General features: G+C 35.5%; 1 protein-coding gene across 7 annotated transcripts in view; it reads left to right on the top strand.

The window, feature by feature from the left end:
• The window catches only part of LOC145989491 (uncharacterized), a 203,645-nt gene that overhangs the window by 88,897 nt on the left and 92,133 nt on the right, over positions 1 to 22,615 (top strand). For all 7 annotated transcript variants that reach the window (XR_014441859.1, XM_083124844.1, XM_083124846.1 and 4 more), the window contains 2 exons: positions 7,674 to 7,733; positions 20,241 to 20,303. Coding sequence is in view for 6 of the 7 variants with exons in the window: in XM_083124844.1 (XP_082980970.1) it covers positions 7,674 to 7,733; positions 20,241 to 20,303 (123 nt within the window). In the remaining variant the exon portion in view is untranslated. The remainder of the gene's footprint in view (positions 1 to 7,673; positions 7,734 to 20,240; positions 20,304 to 22,615) is intronic.

The raw sequence follows: 22,615 nt of genomic DNA, 5'->3' as shown, positions 1-22,615 counted from the left end.
ATGCTTCTGAAACCTGATCGATATATTACAAATAAGTGTGTCCGTGTTTTCATTAGAATTTCAGATTTCATCATTTCATAAATCATATTATGATTTTAATAAGAAACGTTGTATGTTAAAGGAGAATTGCATAGTGAAAGAGTTACAAAGAAAGAATTGATTGACAGATTTGGTTTATTTTTGCTTTTCTGTCTTTTTTTAAATATGAAAGGTTCTGTCTTTTTTTAAATATGAAAGGAAAACCCATAAGAGGTAGTCCCCCCCCCCCTTCGATCTCTTTCTTTGTTTCCAGAAGCCGGCCTCCTTGGCGTAGTGGTTAGCACATCGCACTTCAGAGGTTTGGGTTCGAATCCTGGCTTGGGCATGGATGTTTGTGAGTGTTCATTCATAATTTCATCCCTCATCCCTATCTTCGCAAATTAGCCAAAAGTTTCACAAGAAGCGAAGTAAATTGAAGCAAATCAATCAATCAATATTTGTTTTCACATATGCTATCACATTTACTAAATTCTCAATTTTCTCATTAAGGACAAATCAATGTCTTACCCTATTGGATTCGAATCCGGGACCCGTGGCGTCGAAGCGCGATGTGCTAACCACTATGCCAAGGAGATCGACACAGGCCTCCGGGGTACTTAGGGCCTCACAGAACGTCACAGGAGTACTATCGAATTATAAATTATGGATATTAGAGTTTGGATAATAAATAAATAAATTATATAATATATAATCTATAAATAAAAAACACCCATTCTTTATTTATAGAATTTCAAAGAGAGCGATAGTTTGCCAAACTAAAAAATAATCCTATTTTGTTCTCACGATGAAAAAAATAGAAGGCATAATCAAAAATAAATTGGTAACTATAGATTGACAAAGAACTGAATAAGCTGAATTTTGATGTAACTCGTTTTTATGTGGTTCTACTGATTAACTTTTAATTGGAGTCCAAACTTGAAATTCCGTAATTTTTAATACGATAGTAGTCCAGTATAATCTATTTACAACCTTTAACACAACGCAGTACAAAAGCCTAATATTTAGTTTTCTGACTAAATAGTTCCTTCTTATTCATTCAGAACATTGCAATCATTTCCAGGAACATTTCAAATTTTACATAACATCAGAAAGTACTAGAATTATACTGATATACTTAAAATCCAATCTTTACCATTCTCCATAATGTAACTTTATTTTTGAAATTATCAAGTGAAAGAAGCAATATACAATCTAGGTAAAATTTTACTCTGAATTTGAAACTTACTCTAAATTCGAAAGAATTCCCAAACTTCTTCATATATTTATTTACTGTACAATAATTTACGTACGGATCAAAGTTCCACATGCAAACATTTTTTGGAAAGTTTTATGTGAAGGAAGAATGATGAAATAGTTTGTAAGATAGTAGTTTCAGACTTTGAAAACTCAATTCCAGTTTGTAATTTGCAGGTATTTTTAATTTCTCGGGTTCAAATTTGGCTCCAAGTTATCATTGTCATAGTTCTAAAAAGTATTTTTTCGTATTAAGAACTTTACATACAAACGCGTGCAGAAGACGAGCCAAAGTGTACAAGTACTAATTTAACTAAGTTAACCTACTCGAAATACTTGATGAGTACTAGGAACATCAAACTTAAATGTTTTAACCTACTAATTCAAGCCTATAGAAATAGATTTATGATCAGACGGTAAATGAAATGTTTTGAGAATATCGATTTAAATATCTTAGTTTAATTAAACAATAAAGGAGAAAAGTTACATGAACTCACAATGATTGACCCTGCAGCTGTACAAATCATTATTCGTTAAAGGACTTTGTCCGCAGATTTTTCATTTCCATTTCCATGTGTGTCTGAGTTGTATAACCGGAAAAATATACTCCAAGGCTGATATGCAACACACATTTGTACATTAAAGAAGTAACTTGCATTACACTAATCTTAAATCTTGCTCTTTTTGACAGAAATGTACTACAAAGAAATAATGTAACTCATTATTCACTCATGCAATATTTACCATCGTGCATACAATGCTATGTAACTCGAATTGAAGATGTACTAAGTGAATTTCATTTTGAATAGCGTGAAAATTAGTACACGATCTTCGAAATGCCCATTTCCGACAACGTTTTTCACAATAATGTGAACATGCAAATCACAATCAACATCGGTGTGTGTTAAATGAAATTGTTAATAATTATAAATCTGACTTACATAAAATGTACATAACAAATCAGTTAGGCTCACTACGTACTTCGCACTAGTTGAACACATTTTCAAGATATTGATGACTTTTCTTGTGGTACTGTCGGTTAGGTTATGTTGTAGATTTTGAACTTTATTCAGTTAAAGCAGGTTGATAGAGGTTGTTTGTAATCTTTAATTTATTTGCTTCATTATGCGGACGTGTGTTTCTCCTTTGTAAACAATTGAACATGTTTTCCAACAACGAACCATTGCTTGCAGTTTGTGCATATACCTTCATCTATATATTTTTCTCTTTTCTGGCAGCATAGTCTTTAGCTTGTTTAGGGCACGTCTCCTTATTGCATGTCTTTTGTAGCGTACATCTCTGCAAACCTTATCAACACGTCCTAAAAGCGAATCATATTGTGAAGAGAAGTGTTTAGGAGAACTACACCATTTCCTCGATTATTTGGTACTAAAGTAATTGGGTGTAATTTTAGCGATGGCACTGCAGTTGGCTTCAGCACATTCTTTGGTGGAAAATACAGAAATTCTGCTTTGAGATCTCGCACATAGTCTTCCTCACAATAATTGGCACTGCACACTTGCATTTTTACATTTCGTCTACAAGCATGAATCCACTGTTTACTTACGCAATTATCGACTGGGAATCTATGATATTTTATATCAGTTCCTTTAGTTTTCTGGTTATAGTTTTCATAGCTTGCTACAGCACAATTAGACATGATTGCAGCCTACAAGTACAAAAATACAAAAAAAATAAATCGAACGCTACAAAATCAATAACCTGCTTGTTCCGATTTTTGCGACGTGTTAGTAGCTAAATGTACCCTGCACCAAACTTACTGCACATAGCAACGAGCACCGTCAAACCCGATCCTCCCAGATGACGTAATGCATACGTACTTCACATAGCAACGAGCACCCCCTGACACAGACTATTCAATCCCGCGTAATGTGAGCATATTTGCCAGTCCGCAACAGTTAGGCACAAGGGGGACCAGTGTCACTCATTGATATTCATTGTGAGATTGCAACACTGTGAAATATACCGCATGTGGGTGCTGTTGTTTAGCTTGATGTTCTTTCTCTGCCTTTGTTCTAAGCTCAGCTGCATTGTTCTGTTGCACTACAAAATAATGTAATATTATAAAGTTAATGTCAATTGCATGCCTGGGTGACTGTTGTCATCCACACACCTAAATACATAGATAGAAAAATATCAAAGTGTCAAAAGACAGAGCACACAGCAGATTCAGTGTTATGTGGACGTGGATTACATATTTAAGAAAGCATTTTCCTCAGCATTTTTCTTAACAGTTATGCCATGACCAAAATGCTACCGTGTAAAGTAAAAAATCTTGCGGCATTTGAGATGCATGACATATTTTGTGGCATTTCTCAAGGATAGTATCCATCCTATCTCCGAACCTTTTTTCATAGCATAACCGATCAGAAGTGAGCTCTATGTCATGAGTGCAGATGTAATGGCAGCCAAGTGGGATGGAAACACATTTTTAAAAGACGATAGCTATTCAACCAAGAGGAATAACATTTCATATAAAAAGGTGTTAGGTACAAACCAATGGCTCTGATTAAGTGCATACTTTATAGTATTTACAGTACACATATGGAAGAATATTTTAGTTGTTTCAATTGTAAACACCGTGCACTCACCATAGATGATGTAACTCGATGTGCCTTTTGTGCTGTATATACTATACATTGTAATCACAAAAAGCTAACCAAAATGTTACATGAAGTGCTTCCGTGTAAAAAATTATCTGCTACAAGATTTTTGAGTTTCTAAATTCTGGATTGCAATAATGAACATGTGTGATGTTTAGATGAAATAGTCGCCAACACAAACTGATTAGTAAAAATGTTAAAGGAAATTCTTCCATCTAAAGTGAGGCTTAGTCATGTGGGTAACAACTGTCACCCAAGCATGGAACTGATATTAACCCGGTACCGCATGTTGTGCCATATCTGGGACATACCGTTTTTTCCGTTCTAGGGTTTTCACCTTTTACCTCTCTTCAACTACATGTGCATGAGGCTGTTCGTTATGAATGTGTTACTCGGTCCGCAGGAACTGGTGCCACCTTGTGGCTAATTTCTGAATTACAGCGCGCCAAATGTTCTGTTGTGCTCTTCGTGTGGACGTGAAGTTGATGGACAAAAATAATAGATTTTTTTTCAGTGATTATTTATTTCTGACCAATAAGAACTATATACATTTTGTTCCTGAACATTCTTGTTCGATTTACAATTGTTTTATACAATTATTTGTTACACATAGTGTGAGAACTTGGTTTTCTGTGTTTGTGCCACATGTGGCACATTGTGCAATAGAGGTCATGGATCCAAATTCCTTTTATGGCAAAAGAATCTCCCTAGAACATTTTCAAATGAGTGGCAACTGCCGAGTAGCAGTGAAGATTCTGACTTGTCTTGCTCTGATGATGATCCTGAATGTAAGTATAATTTTATTTATTTTGTATATTGTTGTATAATCATGATAAAAGTAATAGAAATACCACAATGAAAACCATTGCAATCACAAAACGATAAATTGTCATCAAATATAAATGATTAAGTATGCAGTTGTCCTTCTTAGGTTTATAGAAATGATGAAATTTATCATATTATGATAATGATATGATATCATATTATCACTGATAATTATATCAAATTTGTAAAGCATGGTGGAATTTATTATTTGCAGGTTATACAAATAATAATAATAATTCCACTCAGGTAAAACAGCGATAGCAAAAAATCAGGCGAGGCTAGGCTGACTCGGTAGCTCAGTGGTTAGAGTAATGGCACGGTATGCCAGAGACCCGGGTTCGAGTTCTGGTCGAGCCTGCATTTTTCGCTGAAAATTTCTACGTAGGACATCTCCTGTGCGTGCCTATATAAAATAATTTCATATTGATTGAAATTACATTGCTTTCAAATTTGTTGCATGTTTAGAAAATATAAATCCTAATTACTCGTATTCTTTATTCCAGATGTACCTGAAAATGATGACTGTACTAGCAGTGATGATGATTCACAAAGTATGGAAGATGTTGAAAGAAAGTCATCCAATGAAGAACCAGCTGCAGGATCTTCCTCCGAGGGTTGTCAACAATCTACAAGAGCTGTAGATGGAAGACGCATAATATGGAAGCACAATTACCTCCAACATTCGGCTAGTGACACATTATTTTCAGGTGTTACAGATTTGCCCCAGTGTGTTTCTGCTCTCAAAAGTCCATTTGATTTCTTTTCCTTTTACTTCACACCTGAACTGATAGAACTGATTGTGGAACAAACACGACTCTATTCAGCACAGAAAAGACCTCAGAAACCAATTGATCTGACAAAAGATGATATGGAAAAGTTTTTAGGTTCTCTTTTGTGGATGTCTATCATCAAACTGCCTAGATCAAGACTATATTGGAACAGCAGTTTCTTCATACCCCAAATTGCCTCCCTGATGCCACTGAACCAATGGGAAGAATTAAAACAGTTCTTACATTTCAAAGATAATTCCACTCAGGTATCTCGGGATCAACCTGGATATGATAAGCAACATAAAATAAGACCACTCTTAGAAAACATAAAAGTTCAATGCCTGAAAGTTCCAATGGAAGAGAATCTGTCTGTAGATGAACAAATATGTGCTTTCAAAGGACGGAGCTCACTAAAACAGTATAATCCCAAAAAGCCTCATCGCTGGGGTTATAAATTGTATGTTATTTCAGGAGTCAGTGGACTTCCATACAATTTTGAACTTTATAGTGGAAAAGCAACTGACACACTTCCTAATGAAATTGACTGTGGTGCATCAGGAAATGTGGTAATTAGATTGACTCAACCAGTCCCAAGGCATGCTAACCATAAGGTATATTTTGACAATTATTTCAACAGCCCTAAATTGCAATGTTACCTTTCAGGTGAGGGAATTTTCAGCATTGGCACAGTCAGAATAAATCGAGTTCCTGGATGTAATTTAGTAAGTGAAAAAGATTTGAAAAAGAAAGGATGGCGTTCATATGATGAAGTTACAGCCACAATAGATGGGACAGAAATATCATGTGTCCGTTGGTTTGATAACAAGACTGTGAACTTGATGTCAACATTTGTGGGAAGTCAACCTGCAGGAAAGGCTAAGAGATGGTTTTCCTCAGAGAAAACATTCAAAGATGTTGACTGCCCAAGTGTAGTTTTGGCTTACAATAAGCACATGGGAGGAGTGGATTTACTAGACTCACTTCTGTCACTGTATAGAATACAACTTCGTTTGAAAAAATGGTATTTCAGGCTATTTACTCACATGCTGGACTTCACAGTTGTCTCTGCATGGATTTTGTATCGTAGAACTAAGATAGAGCAAGGAATGTCTCCACGTGAAGTACTAAACCTCTTCCAGTTCAAAGCAGAAGTTGCGGAGTGCCTTGCTTTATGCAAAAAGTCGAATATTCGAAAAAAATCTGGTCGTCAGAGTAGAGAAGTTGAACAAGAACTGGAAGCCAAGAGACATAAGGGCCCAAGAGCAGCAGTCCCTGTCTCTGATGTTAGGTTGGATGCGACGAGCCATTGGCCTGAAGTTACTGATGATCGCCAGAAATGTAAGAAACCTAAGTGCAGTGGCAAGTCCTTCATAAAATGTTCTAAATGTTCTGTTCATCTCTGTCTCAAGAAAACAAATAATTGTTTTGTAGAATTTCACACAATGTGACATAAAATAATACAGTATGGTTTGTTAAATATTTACTTCACTATTCACTATAATTAATTCCTTGAGCTTCACATGTGCATATTGTATCATATTTGGAACATATTGTAAGTGACTTGAAAAATGTTCTAAGTGTTCAGTTCAATTTTATCAAAAAAATTATTTGAAAGATTACTTTGCACAATCCCATAGAAAATAATAATGCATGAAATTTGCCCATTTTTACCATTAATGCAAAGGTGCACAACGTGCCATATCTGGCACATACTGGTATCTCAAATTCAAATAGTGGTAGATGATTTTGGTTAACATTCTTTCCATATGTACAACCAATTGACAATAAAAACCAAAAATAAATATTTTTTTAGTTTCATTTTCTTAATTCATGCAATGGAGGGTTAATTTTATAATATTACATCAATTTTAAGTGCAGCAGAAAAACACAGCTGAACTTAGAACAGAGACAAAGAAAGAACGTTTAGCATGCATAGGTATGCAGTATAATTCACAGTGTATTTCATACATGAAAGAGACTTAAATGGCAAATATGTGGAAAAGTAGAGTAAGGTATGTAGTTTCCATACCATAATTTTCTTGCACATCATTTGTCGTTTGTGTTTTCCACCAAAACGACGTTCCTTGTTTTATGGATGACCCTCGTAAACAACTTTTGGAACATGTTTAGTGTGGTTTCTAATATTTATTGTGCTGTTGATTTTTGTCATTATACTTTCCAGAGTGGTGATCTTGAAAAACGTCTGTCAGCTACTAGTGCTTCAATCAGAAGAACTATTTCTGTAAGTTCAGAAACATAAAATACAGATTATTGATAATTAATTAGAGTGTGGCATTTTATAAGTTTCCCTTGTTACCACATTAGTCATATTTTAAACAATAAAATGCAATTTAAATATATCCCTTGTGTGGTATACAGTTATGTGGAACATAATCTAATCTAATGGTAGATGTGCATAAAGTATGCAACATCTAGTTCCTTAAGAGATGAAGTGGAATTAGAAAAAGCATCCTTGTGGCACAGTGCAAAAACAAATTTTCAAGCAAAAACCCCTTGTTAATGTTTTGAAGAGGACATTTAGTGTAAGAAAAGTAAAGAACTACAGCAACTAGACAATGTAACGAAATGTATATTGTAACAGCATGCATAGAGGTTTTTACCTCATTTAGTCTTCATGAATCTCTTACTCATTAAGATGTGGAACAACCTCCTGCTTTTTTGTGTATATATGTGGTTTTCTGGATTGGAATAATGAACATGAGTGATATTTAGATAAAATAGATGATGAAGTGAATGCAGAAACTAACTAACTAACTAACTAACTCTCTAGCCTTCTTAAACCCGAAGGTTCATGGCTGCAGCAACACAGGCCTTCCATGTTTCTCTATTTTGAGCAAGTTCTATATACTCTTTTCCATCCCTACCGATTTCCCTTAGGTCTATCTCAACGTTGTCCCTCCATCTTCGTCTTGGCCTTCCTACAGGTCTCTTACCATCAGGTTTCCCAACAAGAATCCTGTAAACTCCTTGTTCCTCTCCCATTCGTGCCACATGGCCTGCCCACCTAAGTCTTCTTGATTTAATTATTCTAATAATATCTGGACATGAATACAAATTATGTAGTTCTAAATTATGTAACCTTCTCCACTCACCTGTCTCCTCATCCCTTTTAGGTCCAAATATTTTCCTAAGGATCTTATTTTCAAATACTCTCAATTTATGTTCCTCTTTCAATGTAAGGGACCAAGTTTCACATGCATATAATACTACAGGCAAAATTACTGTTTTGTATATTTTAACTTTCAGTTTCTTAGATATTAAACGAGAAGACAAAAGTTTATGAAGAGAGAAGTAACATGCATTTCCTGAATTAAGCCTACTTTTTATTTCCTCTTTAATATAATTTTCATTTGTTAATATTACTCCTAAGTATTTGAATTTGGAAACTGGTTCAAACGAGTTGTTATCAATAATTAGATTTTGATTATTACCTAACACTTGGTTTCGGCCTGTAAGCATATATTTAGTTTTCTCTTTGTTAACTTCCAAACCTATCTCTTTAGCAGTTTTGAAAAATATTTTAGCATTATTCTTAATTGTATTCACATCATCCCCCAGTAAGTCTACATCATCTGCATATGCTAACAACTGAGTCACACCATTTAATTTTAGTCCTTCTTTAGTTTCTTTTACCTTCCTAACAGCATATTCTAAGGCAAAATTAAAGAGCAATGGAGATAATGCATCTCCTTGTTTTAACCCATCATGAATTGTAAATTTGTCAGACATATTAATACCCACACGAATTTTACTTTCTGTTTCACTGGTGCATACTTTTATCATACTAACAAGCTTCTTAGGTATTCCAAACTCATCTAATATATTATATAATTTATCTCTTTTGACCGAATCATATGCTTTTTTGAAATCAATGAATAGCTGATGGACATTTTGATTATATTCCCACTTATATTATTCATATAAAATATTATCTAACATTCTTTTAACAAGACTAACCCCATATGCTAATGAAATTATAGGTGATTATCAATGTGTATTTAAACGTAACAGATCAACTACAGATCAAATTTTTCACATCAGACAGACACTTGAAAAAAAAAAAAAGTGGGAATGCAGAAACTGCTGTTTATAAACCATATGGATAGAAAATGTTTCAATATACAGTATGTGAATAATTACTATGTGCTTGCAACCACTCCAGGCCGAGTTGTCAATCGTTGCATGTACTCTATGTCCATCTATAAAATGCTTGAACTATTCGAATGTTTTATTGAGCCCATTTGTTTCATAATCATGCTTGATATCTTTTGTGAGTTCGAATGCAATTTCTAAAAACACCTACAGCAGAGACCTCTTTAGATGTACCTAACTGCAACTTAGTTCTATTCATTGAATGCTTATATGCAATTAGGGTGCTGTTTAAATTTGCTTGTTTGGTTAAATCCCACATTTGACTTTCATTTTGACTGCATTAACTCTGGCTTTTTTATTTTCCCACAAACTTAAAATTAAATTATCTTCTTCAGTATTGTTATTAAATGTAAATTATTGATTTAAATGCCATTTTCCTATTGTAAATTACATAACCAACCTTCCACATTAATTATCTTAATTATGTTCTTGTTTGTGTAATCATGTAATCACAACATTGAACACTGCAATTAGGCATTCTCATATTGTGTCCGAAATAAATGTGTATATATATATTTCCAAAATATACTGTCAGCAATTTTCATTATGGGTCTATTAGTCAACTCAAGATAAGTGGACTGTGCCAACTAGTGGTGTTAAAAGATACTTGCTCCTTACTGCTATAAGTAAATCATATCACAGTCATATTTCTTGAAACTAAAAGTCCCAGTTTGACTTGAGTGTAATATTGTGCTCCTGGTATGACGAAGTGGTCAAATTATAAAGAATTATTCACATGTATGTATATATATATTTGTAAAAAGCATAGCTTTTTGTGTTGAAAACATTATGTAAAGAGACTTAATCTGGATTCATAACTGCATATTAGATAACTAACTAAGTCTCTAGCCTTCTTAAACCCGAAGCTTTATGGCTGCAGCAACACAGACCTTACATCTGTCCTTATCCTCAGCAAGATCAATCCAATCTTTTCCATCCCTATCAATGCTAATTTCCTTTAGGTACATCACAACATTATCTCTCCATCTTTATCTTGGCCTTCCTACTGGTCTCTGACCATCAGGTTTCCCAACAAGAATCCTGTAAATACCATGACACATGGTCTACCCACCTAAGTCTTCTTGATTTAACTATTCTAATAAGATCTGAAGATGAATACAAATTATGAAGTTCTAAGCTATGTAACCTTCTCCACTCACATGTCTCCTCATCCCTCTTAGGTCCAATTATTTTTCTAAGGATTTTATTTTCCATCTCCTTTCCAATGTATCTTCCCCATTAATTTCTTCTCTTATGCTCAATTCTTCTGTCACTCTCCTTTCAAATTCTGATCTTTTCTCTGGGATTCGTAGTTGGGCTACTTTTATTTTTGTGTATCTTTCTGTTTTCTGTTTTTGTGTTAATTATGTTATGTGTTAATAATGATTTTTGTGTGTGTGTGTGTGTTTTTGTTTGTTTGTTTGTTTGTTTTTATATTGTGTAGTAGTTGTGGTGTGTGTGTGTTTATATTGTGTTATAGTTGTGATGTGTTTGTGTGTGTCTTGTGTAGTAGTTGTGATGTGTTTGTGTGTGTCTTGTGTAGTAGTTGTGATGTGTTTGTGTGTATCTTGTGTAGTAGTTATGCTGTCTAATGTGTTTGTGTTCGTCTTGTGTAGTAATTGTGCTGTCTAATATGTTTGTGTTTGTCTTGTGTAGTAGTTCCTCCATTCATATTGGGGGTTAGGCGTAGAGCTGACAACTCTGCACTGTAAAAAGACATGTCAAGAAACAGAAATATAAGGCCATGGATGTTCCCAAGGTAAAATATTCCGGAGTTAAAATAGTCCCCCGTTCGGATCTCCGGGTGGGGACTACTTTGGGAGGTCCCTGGACTAAGGATAAGATCTACGTTAGGAATAAGGATATTAAATTAGGCACCTGGAATGTTCTGAGCCTTTACCGGCCTGGGGCATTTCAGTGTACAGTTAATGAGATAGTGAAGTATAAATTAGATGTAGTAGCTGTCCAGGAAGTTAGGTGGCCAGGATAAGGGAATTGTAAAACCAAAAATTATACTTTTTTCTATGGTGGTACTGAAAATCATAATTTTGGAACAGGCTTTTTTATAAATAATAGAATTATCTCGGCTCTTAAAACAGTAGAATTTATTAATGATAGGATATCATATGCAGTTTTACAGGGTAGGTGGTGTAAAATTATTTTAATAAACCTACATGCACCAACGGAAGATAAAGATGATAATACTAAAGATGATTTTTATACAGAGTTAGAACAGGTCTTTGATAAATTTTCTCAGTATGATATGAAAATTCTGTTAGGTGACTGTAATGCACAGATTGGCAAAGAAGAGACATTTAAACCCACGATTGGTAAAGAAAGTCTTCAGGAATTAAGTAATGATAATGGTATAAGATTGATTACTTTTGCAACCTCAAAGAATTTAATTGTGAAAAGTACCACTTTTAAACATAAAGATATCCATAAATATACCTGGTCTTCTCCAGATGGTAAAACTCATAATCAGGTAGATCATATTCTCATTGATAAGAGAAGGCATACCTGTATAATTGACATTCGTACACATAGAGGTGCTGACTGTGCCAGTGACCATTATTTAGTAATTGCTAAATTAAGAGAAAGACTCGCAGTGATAAATCATAAGCAACAAAATCTAAAAGTTAAATAACTCGGATGATACAAATCTAAGCAATTATAATAGAATAAAGCGAGAAGTTAACCGCACGTTTAGAAGTAAAAAAAGAGATTACTTGAAAAGCAAAATTAATGAAATTGAAACAAACAGCAGAAATAAAAATATCAGAGATTTATATAAAGGTGTAAATGAATTTAGAAAGGGGTGGCAACCTAAAGTAAACTTGATAAAAGATAAAGACGGTGATTTTCTAGCTGACCCAAGCGATATTCTAAATAGATGGAAGAACTACTTTAATGACCTTTTAAATGTCCATGTAGGAGATAAATCAGAAGTAAATGAAGTACACACAGCAGAACCTTTAGTTCCAGAACCTAACTTGACTGAAGTTAAAGATGCTATTAAAAGGCTAGAGAATAACAAAGCACCAGGCATTGATTTAATACCAGCTGAGTTAATTAAATATGGTGGAAATTCATTAATATGTCAAATTCATAAATTAATTTTTGTTTAATATGGAATAAAGAAGAAATCCCTCAACAGTGGAAAGAATCCATAATTGTTCCTGTATTTAAAAAAGGTGATAAAATGAACTGCAATAATTACCGTGGAATTTCTCTACTCTCAACAACATACAAAATATAGTCTAACATTCTTTTAACACGACTAACCCCATATGCTAATGAAATTATAGGTGATTATCAATGTGGATTTCAACGTAACAGATCAACTACAGATCAAATTTTTCACATCAGACAGACACTTGAAAAAAAGTGGGAATATAATCAAAATGTCCATCAGCTATTCATTGATTTCAAAAAAGCATATGATTCGGTCAAAAGAGATAAATTATATAATATATTAGTAGAGTTTGGAATACCTAAGAAGCTTGTTAGTATGATAAAAATATGCACCAGTGAAACAGAAAGTAAAATTCGTGTGGGTAATAATATGTCTGACAAATTTATAATTCATGATGGGTTAAAACAAGGAGATGCATTATCTCCATTGCTCTTTAATTTTGCCTTAGAATATGCTGTTCGGAAGGTAAAAGAAACTAAAGAAGGACTAAAATTAAATGGTGTGACTCAGTTGTTAGCATATGCAGATGATGTAGACTTACTGGGGGATGATGTGAATACAATTAAGAATAATGCTAAAATATTTTTCAAAACTGCTAAAGAGATAGGTTTAGAAGTTAACAAATAGAAAACTAAATATATGCTTACAGGCCGAAACCAAGTGTTAGGTAATAATCAAAATCTAATTATTGATAACAACTCGTTTGAACCAGTTTCCAAATTCAAATACTTAGGAGTAATATTAACAAATGAAAATTATATTAAAGAGGAAATAAAAAGTAGGCTTAATTAAGGAAATGCATGTTACTTCTCTCTTCATAAACTTTTGTCTTCTCGTTTAATATCTAAGAAACTAATAGTTAAAATATACAAAACAGTAATTTTGCCTGTAGTATTATGTGGTTGTGAAACTTGGTCCCTTACATTGAAAGAGGAAAATAAATTGAGAGTATTTGAAAATAAGATCCTTAGGAAAATCTTTGGACCTAAAAGGGATGAGGAGACAGGTGAGTGGAGAAGGTTACATAATTTAGAACTACATAATTTGTACTCATGTCCAGATATTATTAGAATAATTAAATCAAGAAGACTCAGGTGGGCAAGCCATGTGGTACGAATGGGAGAGGAAAGAGGAGTTTACAGGATTCTTGTTGGGAAACCAGATGGTAAGAGACCTGTAGGAAGGCCAAGACAAAGATGGAGGCACAACGTTGAGATAGACCTAAAGGAAATCGGTAGGGATGGAAAAGAGTATATAGATCTTGCTCAAGATAGGGACAGATGGAAGGCTGTGTTGCTGCAGCCATCAACCTTCGGGTTTAAGAAGGATAGAGAGTTAGTTAGTTAGTTAAGAATTTTATTTTCATATACTATTAATTTATATTCCTCTTTTAATTTAAGGGACAAAGTTTCGCAACCATACAATAATACAGGCAAAATTACTGTTTTGTATATTTTAACTTTTAGTTTCTTAGTTAGTATAAGAGATGATAAAAGTTTATGATAGTAAAGAGTAACACACATTTTCCGAATTAAGCCTGCTTTTTATTTCCTCTTTAATATCATTTTCCTTTGTTAGTATTACTCCTAAGTACAACCTTAGTGACAATGAAGTTCAACCAGTCACAAATATAGGAGTGCATTGTGGAAGAAGGAGAACACATCCATATGCTGAACATATTTTATTCAGCAGGCTACATGGAACAAAGGAAAACCTACATTTCCGCTGCAACACAGCAATGTATGGTGTCCACACAAAATAAAACATTTTCGTCCATCTACACGTGACATTGAAGTTCGACCACTGTTAGAGGGGATCCTGTTTACCATGGTGTGATGCCGCCCCGTCGGCGAATAACTGTGGCAATGCTTCGGGGCATGCTGCGGAAGAGTCGTTCAAGGTATTCCACATCGATGCAGTGCCATTCCTCCTGCAGGCAGGCGATAAGAGCAGCCACTGTCGTGGGTCCCCTCTGTTGCACACGTCGCTTAAGAACACGCCACACATTCTCAATGGGCGAGAGGTCGGGACTCGATGGTGGCCATGGCAGAGTTCACACGTGATGGCGAGTCAACCATTCTCTTGTCAGCCGCGCTGTATGAGGCCTGACATTGTCGTGTTGAAAGATGAGACGCCGCCTGTGGAACAGGTGCCTTCGCACTGTGGGAAGATGCCGCTCCAGTATGCATGTATAGGCATGTGCATTCACAATGCCCTCACGGACGTGTAGTGGGCCAACCCCAGATGCCGTCATGCATCCCCATACCATCACTGACGCAGGTTTCTGTACCCGACGTGCATAACATTTTGCTTCATTCTGTTCCTCCTTCCGACAAATGACTGTTTTCCGTATTTTCCCGTACACAACATTGAAAATGGATTCGTCCGTCCACAAAACCCTGTTCCACTGCCGAAATGTCCATCCCCGGTACATTCGTGCCCACCGTAGTCGATTGCCTTTGATCAACATGGAAAGGAAGGGTTTACGTTTCGCCTTGTACACTCGGTAACTGCATCGCTGTAGGTAACGGCGAATGGTTCTGGTTGACACTTCAATGTGAAAGCGTTCTCGAGTCCACAGTTGTAATTCGGCCACAGAAACATGACTGTTGGTCTGGATATAGCGCCTAAATATCCGTAGGTCATGCATGCTCAGCAGGCGTTTTCGACCGGGGGCCTTACCTGGCTCTGTAGTACCCGTATTTTGGTGGTGTTTGATGATGCAGTGGACGGTTGACTTGGGTAAGTTCAGTTGGCGCCCTATTTCACGTTCACTGAGTCCATCCCGTTGCAACGCCACCACTCTTCTCCTCACGGTGTTGTCAATAGGTTTGCCCCTGGCCATGGTGATGATGCACTGCGGTTCCTCGGTGCACAGCACGCTCTTATATACGGCGAACTCCCTTATCGTGTCCGTGACGTCATGCTTCCGTCGAATGCGCCACTATCTGGAATTTTCCGTAAGGGTCTGGTGCCTGGTCGAAGTTCAATGTCACGCGTATAGTTCCCAGTTTTCGTTCTTTACGTGACCTTGACAGACAGACACTTGAAAAAAAGTGGGAATATAATCAAAATGTCCATCAACTATTCATTGATTTCAAAAAAGCATATGATTTGGTCAAAAGAGATAAATTATATAATATATTAGTAGAGTTTGGAATACCTAAGAAGCTTGTTAGTATGATAAAAATATGCACCAGTGAAACAGAAAGTAAAATTCGTGTAGGTATTAATATGTCTGACAAATTTACAATTCATGATGGATTAAAACAAGGAGATGCATTATCTCCATTGCTCTTTAATTTTGCCTTAGAATATGCTGTTAGGAAGGTAAAAGAATCTAAAGAAGGACTAAAATTAAATGGTGTGACTCAGTTGTTAGCATATGCAGATGATGTAGACTTACTGAGGGATAATGTGAATACAATTAAGAATAATGCTAAAATATTTTTCAAAACTGCTAAAGAGATAGGTTTGGAAGTTAACAAAGAGAAAACTAAATATATGCTTACAGGCCGAAACCAAGTATTAGGTAATAATCAAAATCTAATTATTGATAACAACTCGTTTGAACCAGTTTCCAAATTCAAATACTTAGGAGTAATATTAACAAATGAAAATTATATTAAAGAGTAAATAAAAAGTAGGCTTAATTCAGGAAATGCATGTTACTTCTCTCTTCATAAACTTTTGTCTTCTCGTTTAATATCTAAGAAACTAAAAGTTAAAATATGCAAAACAGTAATTTTGCCTGTAGTATTATATGGATGTGAAACTTGGTCCCTTACATTGAAAGAGGAACATAAATTGAGAGTATTTGAAAATAAGATCCTTAGGAAAATCTTTGGACCTAAAAGGGATGAGGAGACAGGCAAATGGAGAAGGTTACATAATTTAGAACTACATAATTTGTATTCATGTCCAGATATTGTTAGAATGACTAAATCAAGAAGACTTAGGTGGGCAGGCCATGTGGCACGAATGGGAGAGGAAAGAGGAGTTTACAGAATTGTTGTTGGGAAACCTGATGGTAAGAGACCTGTAGGAAGGCCAAGACGAAGATGGAGGGACAACGTTGAGATGGACCTAAGGGAAATCGGTAGGGATGGAAAAGAGTATATAGAACTTGCTCAAGATAGGGAAAGATGGAAGGCCTGTGTTGCTGCAGCCATGAACCTTCGGGTTTAAGAAGGCTAGAGAGTTAGTTAGTTAGTTAGTTACGTGACCTTGGGTGCAACATGCTGGGATCACGATTCTTTCCTGCTCACACGCCTCCTCTTACACACATGCGTCACTTCTGCGGGTCACCCATTCCAACGCCTATGCCTCTGTGCATTTAATCACATATTCCTTTCTGGGCGAACTTCATTGTCACCAAGGTTGTACTTGAATTTGGAGTTCTTATCAATTAGATTTTGATTATTACCTAAAACTTGGTTTTGGACTGCAAGCATATATTTAGTTTTATCTTTGTTAACTTCGAAACCTATATTTTTTGCTGCTTTAAAAAATACTTCAGCATTAAACTTAATTGTACTTTGTATTTACATCATCCCCTAGTAAGTCTAAAGCATCTGCTGCATGTGCTAACAATGGAGACAGACCATTTAATTTTAGTCCTTCATTGGTTTCTTTTACCTTCCTAACAACATATTCTAAGGCAAAATTAAAGAGCAATGGAGATAATGCATCTCCTTGTTTTAACCCATCAGGAACTGTAAATTTGTCAGATACATTAATACCCACATGAACATTACTCTCTGTTTCACTGTTGCATACTTTAATCATATTTACAAGCTTCTTAGGTATTCCAAACTCAAGCAGTATATTATATAAGTTATCTCCTTTAACCGAATCATATGCTTTTTTAAAATCAATGAATAGCTGACGGAAATTTTGATTATATTCCCACTGCATATTAATAATTTTTGTCCAACCTCGACCCATCAAGTAAGACAGAAGAGGATAATATAATGCACAAAACAATTAGGGGATCAAGAGAAGGCCAGAAAAAAATGAGATGAATATCATGTACAACTTATGTTTATGCAATTAAAGGAACATTTGGAGAGCAGATACAGTAGAGTATGCATTAATATATGTAAGAGAAAGGCCTTAGAGTTCCTTTATGTGGGTCAATATAGATCAATGTGTGTAGTAATAGAACAGCTCAGAAATGGAGATGGTCACAACAGTAACTTGTCTCTGGTATAGTGTGTGGTCTTCTTTAATAGTCAACATTTCTGTACACTTGCGTGGCATGGACTACGAGGTGATCAATGAGGGATTGAGGAACATGCTGGCCCAGATGAAATTAATCTGCAAAGTGCATCCTAAACATGCTCAATGGGATTTAAGTCCAGCATGAAAAGGAACCGATCACCCAATTGCACCTGTGTAAGGCATGATGAGGTCTGAGCAGGGCTGGACTGGCCCATTGGGTCATCTGGCAAAATCCCGGTGCACTGTCCTTCCGATAACACATTTTGCACCTTTTTCCTTCCCCAACTGCTTGCAATCTGCACCCTGTTGAGGAACATTGCCACTGCCCTCTTAGCAGTCCCAGTCCAACCCTGGTTCTGAGGATCTTGTCCCTATATCTGAGGGTTGTCAAAGTGGCATTTCAGGAGACATGGAGATCCATTCGTCCACCAACATTGATTATAACCCACACCTCAGTCCATCACCACCATATTGGGATGTTTCTTGCACAAAGCATTTTATTGCATGTTCCATGTTCCATCCATATTAGGACACTTCATTTGTCAGGCTGGAGCCTGAACTGCGACTCATTGGGGAAGAGCACCCAACTCCATTCAGCATGCAGTTTCTATAAGCTGTATTTTGTTGTATGGTATGGTATATGAGCGTAGGAGCATAGAGACCACCTTCACATCTGTGATTGCACAAATTTCTTAGTCACATGTCAACAAGCACCAATCTTGCTGCTTCACATCATAGAGTGATATCATGTCCTATGTCATTCATAATGTCATTGACAATATATCAACCTTGGGATTTTTTCCACAATCCCCTAATTGTTTTGAGGAGTGTATATCATATCACACACAGAGATTTTTTTTTTAATTCATTAGTTTAAAATTTAGGAGAATGTCTGGTTGGAGATCATGCAATTAATTTACAAAATATGTTTGTCTCTTTAAATGACACCATATGACATACATCACAAGTAACCAAACCTGTTGGGCCAATGCCAGTTTTTAAGTGGGAAAGGTTGGCTTTACGTTGGTTGGCAAATTGACGTTGGTCTTACGTTGTGCCAGCGGTGGTTGCCAATGTTTGCCCAACCATAGAAAAGTGAGTCAAAATCAGTTTTGAAAAACTTTTTCATGCTATGACAACTTTCAGGAGTATGATGTAAATTCTAGAGTGTAAAATAAGTTACACGTCACAGTGTTTCTTTACAAGTATTTCAGTCAGAGCACATACTGGAAATATAATCTATTTTTAAGGAAAGTAGAAGCTATTTTTAACTTGCAGTCACTCACCAGTCCTTTGTCAGCCGCAGTTGATGAAAGATGTTTGTCTCTTCAGCTGTAGTAGAACAAGAACATTCTTACAGGTATTATTGTGAAGGTGGTTAAACAATGTTATGTGCAGACTAAATTCCATGAATGGTATAAGACTAAGGAAGCTCTAGAAAGGTTTGCTGTCTTCAAAACAATGATACCATGTGACTGAGAAAGTGCTGTGTATTATTTGTATTTTCCTAAATAACTTGCACTATTGTTTACATTTGGCTTCGCAATAAATTATGTATATATCAGAACACAAACCTATCCATTCTTTAGTTTTCAGTACATTGACCCAACGTAAATCCATACATTGGTCCAATGTAAAAACCACACATTCGCAGAATGTAAAAATAGCACATTAGCCCAATGTAAGAAACACATGTTGGCCCAATGTAAAAACCACATGTTGGTCCAACGTAAAAACCATGCATTGGCCCAATGTTGGAACCATAGCCAAAATTACCATTGCATAATGGTATGTTTTTATGTATGGCCAACCGTGGGCCAACCATTTTCAGTATGGTTGGCCGAAAGTTGGACAAAACACTTTTGTTTACTTGAGATATTGTTATTTCTTTCCATTAGTAGAGAAGGGTCCTTCACCTGAAAATTTTGATTGAGATATCTAGGTATGATGATATATTAATACAGACCATTTCTGAATTTATGATGCCATATTGTCCATTTTTGCTCATTACACATTCAATTTTCATAGATCTAATAGAGAAAAAGTTACAAATTTTTCATGTTGTTACGTTTTCTTCATCTTGGTTCCCTCACAAATTGTAAAATCAAGCTTTCACTTTGTATTCTATTGTCATGTATTTTCTTTGTTGGATTACAGAGAGAACCTGAAGCATTAGGTATTTCATCCATACTTGATGATAATGATGAGTTGTCTGAAGAAGTAAGTGGTACAATATTCATTTAATGGACTAGTATTTTAAATTATTTATTTTAACAAACATAAAATGTGATTAATATCATTGGTGCCTTTCCTACTTCTATGGATACAATAAAAAGGGTAAAAATACTTCAAGAAGCTAGTGTACCACTTGGAATTTAAAGTACACATGTCAACTTAATGTACAATGAAAATAATAAGGATAGTAAAGAACAAGCCTGAATTTGGTTTATTAAACTTTGCTTTTTCTGTCACTTTTGGTTAATCATGAAGATGAGGATGAGTGATGATATGACACCCATGCTCAGGCCGACATTCGAACCTGGAACCCCTGTCATGCTGTGCTAACTACTTCACCATGAAGGTCAGCAGAACAAGCCTTGACTTGAATGCTAATCTTAGCACATGTCTTTGTGTTTTTTTCTCTCAAATATTTACTATTAAAATTTACCAAAGAGGTAGGAAAGCAACTTAAAATAAATGTAATACAACAAACAGATGAAATATAAGTTGGCAGTGAAATTCGTAAAGAGCATGTATTTTCTAGGAAGACTTTCAACACATAAGACAATGACGCAAACATATTTTTTTCTATGTATTCAACAGGTTCCAAATGGCGAATATTCTAGGAAAAAGTGTAGAAAAATGAAAGTACAATTAAATCACAAATAATATATTGTACACAGTATACTATTGTAAACATTTAATTTGTTAATGTTTTTACAGTTCTAAATGTATTTTTGTTATTTAATGTTGCTTTTCTGCCAGTTTTGAATAATTGCAATGATGAGGATGAGTGACGATTAGGTGAAATCAATAAACAAAGAACACCATGGGAACTTTGGTGGCAAGATTGAAAGTCTGTCACCTAACATGTATGACATACCAAGATAGGTGAACTCGACAAACTGAATTAGCTCCTATGATTACAGCAACCTATCTGAGATATGAACAATCCACTCACTATCTCATCCATGTATCCATATTTAGAGTCAACTAAAATCCTCCCTATTAACTTTTTACTCATGCAAATTAGGTCACCTGTGTCATACCCAAAACGCCTCAAAGCGCAAGTGAGTTAAGTTGAGCTGGAAAGGAATAGCAATGCCAAAATTAGTCAAATTAAACCAACCGGCTTTTAAATTAGTTTGCAATATGTGTACTATACCAAGCAGGTCGGTCCTGCTCAAACCGATAAACTTGCCAATACTATCACCTGAATATACTATGCAAAATTGCCTTGTTTCGACGTCACCCAAATATGTGGCTCGAACACGTCAATCAGAATCCAGTCCATTACAAAATAGCACAACATAAAGATATCCTTCTGAAATAAATATACATAGTTAATAGCTCATTATATCTCAATAGCTGTAATTTATATCTTGTTTGTATATATGGCTGAAACAGAACTCACATTTCAATGAATATGTTTATTGAATAAGATCTTTACATATTTGCCCTACAACATGTTCTAGTTTATTTATTACTTGTTGAAGCACAATGCGGCTTATTAGCACCTGAACAGCTGATTCTCTTGACCTTGAGAGATCAGCATAGCAAATAAACATGAGCGTACAATATGATCGACATTGTTACAAATGCCAAGCTTTATCATTAACTATTAATAGAACCTATATCACTCTTTGAGTGTGAGAATATCCTTATATCTTAAAAGTCATCAATTGCGCAGAAAATCACATGATATCCTTTCTTTGTCTAGGTGAGACATGCGTATATATATGGTCCATATATGGTCATGTATCAGCATGAAAGATTAAGCTGCAATTATTCTCAAATTAATGATGACTAACAAGTGTGTGACGCATATGCACATTCATAATTCAAGTTCAACTCTCTACAAAGTTTTAAGCAAGACGTTAGCTTGTTTTATGCTACAACTCCAATTCATATATTGATGGCATCTTCCTCCATATGCAACGCACCATGAGAATCACAATGAACTATCCAAAATTATCTTGGATCACACGATTCATAGGAAAGCATGCTATAAACGGTCGACAGAATGAGCTCATGCACATATATATTGAAAACAACAGCTAAACTTTGAAGTTCCGGGAATGACAAGTCACCACACATGTGCGTAGTTATTTCCCTTCATGATTCCAACATCGAGACCACAAGTAACCGAATTCCACTTACTGCGAACGTTCCTCATTCGTTCATAAAGGTATATCACATTTCCTTTGTTGCCAAGCAGACGTGAGAATGCCAACATCCAAGCATTCTTCTTCCACCCATATCCTCGCTACGCAGCACTACTCGACCGCCATCTTGCACACTCTCCCTTCCTC

This window comes from Lepisma saccharinum, chromosome 6 (assembly GCF_977018435.1).
Source record: "Lepisma saccharinum chromosome 6, izLepSacc3.1, whole genome shotgun sequence".
Lineage (NCBI taxonomy): Eukaryota > Metazoa > Arthropoda > Insecta > Zygentoma > Lepismatidae > Lepisma > Lepisma saccharinum.
This window is presented reverse-complemented; position numbering and strand designations above follow the sequence as displayed.